The sequence below is a fragment of the Bidens hawaiensis genome, unplaced genomic scaffold (genome assembly GCF_021521415.1).
Source record: "Bidens hawaiensis isolate Kalapana, Puna unplaced genomic scaffold, B.hawaiensis_p1.1 tig00021493_1, whole genome shotgun sequence".
NCBI lineage: Eukaryota > Viridiplantae > Streptophyta > Magnoliopsida > Asterales > Asteraceae > Bidens > Bidens hawaiensis.
In genome coordinates this window covers 133,242-138,243 of record NW_027493330.1, presented here as the reverse complement: position 1 = coordinate 138,243, position 5,002 = coordinate 133,242, and the positions used below count along the sequence as shown (strand labels likewise).

General features: G+C 35.8%; 1 protein-coding gene across 1 annotated transcript; it reads left to right on the top strand.

The window, feature by feature from the left end:
- Window positions 1-2,330: 2,330 nt before the first annotated feature.
- LOC143563477 (uncharacterized) lies at window positions 2,331-3,406 on the top strand. The gene has a single exon (XM_077051010.1). The coding sequence runs from the start codon at window positions 2,607-2,609 to the stop codon at window positions 3,198-3,200; it is 594 nt and encodes a 197-aa protein (XP_076907125.1). The 5' UTR covers window positions 2,331-2,606; the 3' UTR covers window positions 3,201-3,406.
- The last annotated feature ends 1,596 nt before the right edge of the window (window positions 3,407-5,002 follow it).

The following is a 5,002-nucleotide window of genomic DNA, read 5'->3' as shown; positions in this document are numbered from 1 at the left end:
TATTATAGATTTATAGAATTTGTGCCGCTGGCCCACTAATAACCAGCAACAGACCAAGGCCCCAAGTTGTATGTCCCAAACTTATCGGCCCACAGTATTATCCAAGCTAACACACAAACACCGGCCCAACCCCAGCTAGCCCAAAACAAATTCCATTTTATTTCTAATTTTCATTTATTTATATTTAATTGCATAGTTAATTTAGTAAAATAACAATATGTTTTAAACTGAATTATTAAAACGATCTTCTTAATTTTGTTGATATCTTATCATATCTGACCGGAGCTTATTAGATTATTGGACTAAGTTGTTGCCCCTTTGTATCTAACCTAACGGGGTTTAAAGGCTAACAATTGCAACGACCACCAGGGGTTGTCACAAACACTAGATGATTGTTCTTTCTCTTGTTCAATGCGCTCGGTTTTTTCTTGTCTCGTTTATCTATGTTTTAGGGTTGTAGATGAACTCTTTATGTGCTTTATTTGAGTTATTCATTGTGTATTAGTTGATCTTGTTTTAGTCTCTATTTGGGTAAACATTATTGATTTGGGATAATAAAGCTGAGATTCGGTATTCGTTCTCTATGATGCATATTTTATATTTATCACGAAAGATAGAACAGTAACATTATGTTCTAGATCTATAATGCATAGATAGTTAACATTTAATTCTAGCTGATATCTACTTTTATGACACATAGGCATAACTACTTTTATAACTGATTCTGACTTTATATTTATTAATTATAAATTTCTATCAAATAAGAACATTGGATGAACAATAAAAAGTTCTTTCTTTTCCACAAAAGAAACATAAAGAACCTATAAATCTCTTTTCATTTCCTACCATAATCATACATGTGATCTCTCTCTCTCTATTTCTTATGTGCTTTAGGGATAGAAGTCATGTGAAGCAGTCATATTCCATAATGGTAGTCTGTCCCTTCAACTAGAAAAAAGATCGAATGCCGTATTCAATAACTAGACGTGTGTATGGCTAGAGCTACCCTTCTCGTGAAAACGTTATAAACCGCCATAGCCAAGCGACACATACACATAAAATATAAAATTGTAATTTTAATTGCAATTATGATTGTTATAATTACGGTTACCTGGTTTTATTTATTTACATACTACGAAAAAACCAATAACTTCTTGTGTTATATATATACCTAGCATTGCAAGAGCCACCTATGCAGTGTCGGGTGGTTGACGGTCCGCGGACCGACCCTGATAGGCCTGAATTTTAATTTTTTTAAAGTTATATATATTTTTTTTGAAAAAAAATATGTATTCTTAATGTTTAAACCCAATTACTCAACTAATTTAAAGTCTAATTTTTTCTCCTTCGGTCCAATAAAATTTCCACGATTCATGGAGATGGCCCTGGGCATTGTTGGTCAAAAAACAATTAGTGATGAGGCTTAAAACCGTCGAAAATAATATTATCGTTGACTCGGTTATCGTTTGACCTAAGAAAATGGTCCAACCTGTGAGTTTGGGGGTGAAAAGCCCAAATAGCTACAATAAGTTGGTTCTCGGCTTAAGGGGTGTTTAATGAGATTGTGAATGACTAGGTTACGGTTATTTAGACTTTTTGTTAGTTAATTAGTTGAGTGAACATTACGAATACATAATCAAGTCTAGGGTTATTTATATATATTTTTTAGTTAAGTTGAGTTTTTAGTTTTTGTGTGTTTATCATTTGAGTTATATCAATTCAATCCTTGATTAATTTTTGTGTAGATAACCTTTGTCTCAACCCTCAAATATTAAATATTAAACACGTATTTACAAATTTATTGTTATCACGGATGAAAGCTAATAGTGACATGGATTAATTACTAGATGTAAAAATGATTGATGCTCATAAGGAGCTGAACCATATAGGTTCAATGCACATTGATCATCATTAGTGGATTCTTTGCTTAAATACATTGCTTACTTCTTAACTTATACCTTTATAGAAAACATACATCAATATAAGATATTGAATAATCAAACACACATTTTTAGCTTTAAGTAAGTTGAGTTAGGATATATATTAATACTATTTAATGGGATTTAATTTAATAAACATAAGGTTGATAACAAATATCAATTAAAAGTTCTATATTAATATAACTTTTTTGAATATATTAAGAAACTTTTATGTATATAGTTGTAAAAATTAATAAATTTGAATATCTATGGATAGATTTCTTCCATAGGGATCAACCATGCAAGTATACCTTTAATTTTATTACTTAACCTTGAGAAAATATAACTTATTTAAAACCGTGTATAGTCAATCACAGCTCAACTAATTAATCACATATTTTACTAAACAATATTAAACAACTTGGCTGCCTCCATATGAGTAGACGACCCTAGACAAAGGGTCATTATTTTATAACTGTTGGTTCACACCAGAAACCTAAAAGGTAAGGTACTTTTTTGTCCACATCCTTTTAGTTTGAGTGAATGAACAAAAGTCATCCACATACATTTAACAAGGACTAGAAACCAGTAGATGAAATCACACACTATATAATAAATGACCCAACTCACAACATATCAAAACATCACATTATTTACATATCAACATATTCACATATCTTGTTAATTATGGCTCCAGATAGAGATACTCTTATGGCTTCCTACAATGCTAAAAACAACTCAACCAATCTCCAAAAGCCCTCAAGGTTATCAATGGACACGTTACAACGAACCATATCAGATATATCGTTTGAATTAAGCAAAGAAGTGGATGCTGTTGCTGATCAGCTAAAGCTCCCCCCTATTTCGGAAGTTGAAGACGCAAAGTGTGAGTGTTGTGGGATGTCCGAGGAGTGTACACCCGAGTACATTGCAAAAGTGCGCGATAAGTTTTTAGGAAAACTAATTTGTGGGTTGTGTTCGGAGGCGGTGAAGGAAGAGATGGAGAAAAGTGGAGAAAAGATAGAGGAAGCATTGAATGAGCATACTAGGGTTTGTGTGAGGTTTAATCGGTTTGACCGACCCAACCCGGTGTTGTTCCAAGCCGCCGCCATGAAGGAAATGCTGAAGAAAAGTGCAAGGTTAGATGGAACTAGGGGCAAGTCTCTTAGCCCTAGAGATCATAAGAGAGCCTTTGGTATGAACAAGGGTGGGCTTGCAAGGAGTTCAAGTTGCATACCTTCCATTACAAAAGAAATGACCGACCGAGAGGTCGTCAATTAAGAAACTGTCACGTTTCTGATAACAAGTTCTCATGGTTAACCCAAAAAAACATTCCCGCAAGTGATGGCTAGAAAATCCCTATTAGTGTACATACTATAAGTTGTTTCTTAGATGTTAACTTGAAAATAAACTCTCATAAATCAACCCGAGATGTATATAGTGAGAATCTATGTGTGACATGCTACCTTCAGTGTTTTTTAAATGTTCATGACTGTATATTAGTTAATTAATTAGTTCTTTCTTCGAAATCATCTCAAAATTGTGTTGGACCCAGGAGATCACGATGCAACCAACAATTAAGAACATAACAAAGAAGAAGAACAACAAGGGATTAACCCGAAACACAAACTTTATTGATCGAACAAGAAATGATACAATTGTTTAAATCGAGCATCTATGTATAGTTTTCCTCATGGCGGTTAACTAACCACCCCTGGCTACAACTACATGGTAGTTATATAACTAACTTATAATCGCCAATAACCACATAATATTTACATCAAGACCCCTAAGTTACAAATGTTGCATAAAGCACCCTAAAGTATACCTTATACTAATACAAAATTGAACCGCAACATTTGTATCAAATTGGATCACACAATTAAAGCCAACATTCACCCCCCTAATTGTTGATCCAAGTTTGAGTCTTTTTCAGTTGGTCTTGATCTGTCTTATCTTGTATTTTCTTGCATCCTAATGGTTTCGTAAATGGTCTTCATTCCTTGAACTTATTTCTCGCTTTCCTAGCAAACACCTTGCGCAACACTCGACTATAACGCTTTCTGGTCGGATTCCCTACAGCCTCATGCCGAACCTCGGTTCTCCCCGGTTAGATTGCATGTGTAAGTGCTACTGCCATTGATTAACGACCAAACTTCACTCGGTCACCCCCCACCCCCGAACCATTGTCTTCATGTGTTTCTTTGGATTCAAACAACCCTTTGCGTGGTAAGGACAAAACACCGGGATTCCAACCACCATTAGTGTTGATCTATTCCCCAAACCTAAATCAAAAACACATCCCCTGCATATCAATACCCACAGCCTCCTGCCGCTTTTGTTGTCACCATACAACGTTGTTGTCGCTTCCTGGCCGCCATCGATGACCACAGAGTAAGCCTTTGCCTACTTTGATTCGGTTCAACGGAACGGACCACCGGCGTTCCCACTGCCGCTGCATTTTTCACCAGATCACACTACAACCGTCACCACAACTCACACCCGACTCGCTAAACCTTGATTATAACCTCCACCGAACTCTCACATTCATCCTCTTCTTCTTTATTGTTTCGCCCTAACACCAAAATTATTCGATGTACAAGACTCGTAGTGAACCACTTCTGATATCGCTACTCGGTTTTTGGTTCTTCTTTCCATGAACCCAAGTAACCGCCACTGAATTCTTAATTGAAGATTGAATACAATGATCTTGATATTTTAAACCTTCTAATCTTTCCCAAACTTAACATTCCAATAACTAGTCTTTCTTCTTGAACCCTAATGACTTCTCACCCGCGTCACATGCAACACCATTTCCTTTCCTCGCGATCTCATCCATTGTCATACCCGGTTCACTCTTGAAAGAATCCTTGTAACCATCAACCGAATCACACCGTGGTTGAACACCCCTTGGCCTATCGCTAGAGATCTCTCAACATCACCGGACTTTGCACACTGGGGAACTTTATATTGATTAGAAAACCATGTGGCTCTTCTACCAATATTGGACCTATGAGATCACGATTCAACCAAAAATCAAGAACATAACAAAGAAGAAGAAGAACAAGAAAGAATTAACCCGA

Coding starts and splice junctions, on each gene's coding strand:
- LOC143563477 (XM_077051010.1), top strand. CDS start 2,607: ATGGCTCCAGATAGAGATACTCTTATGGCTTCCTACAATGCTAAAAAC.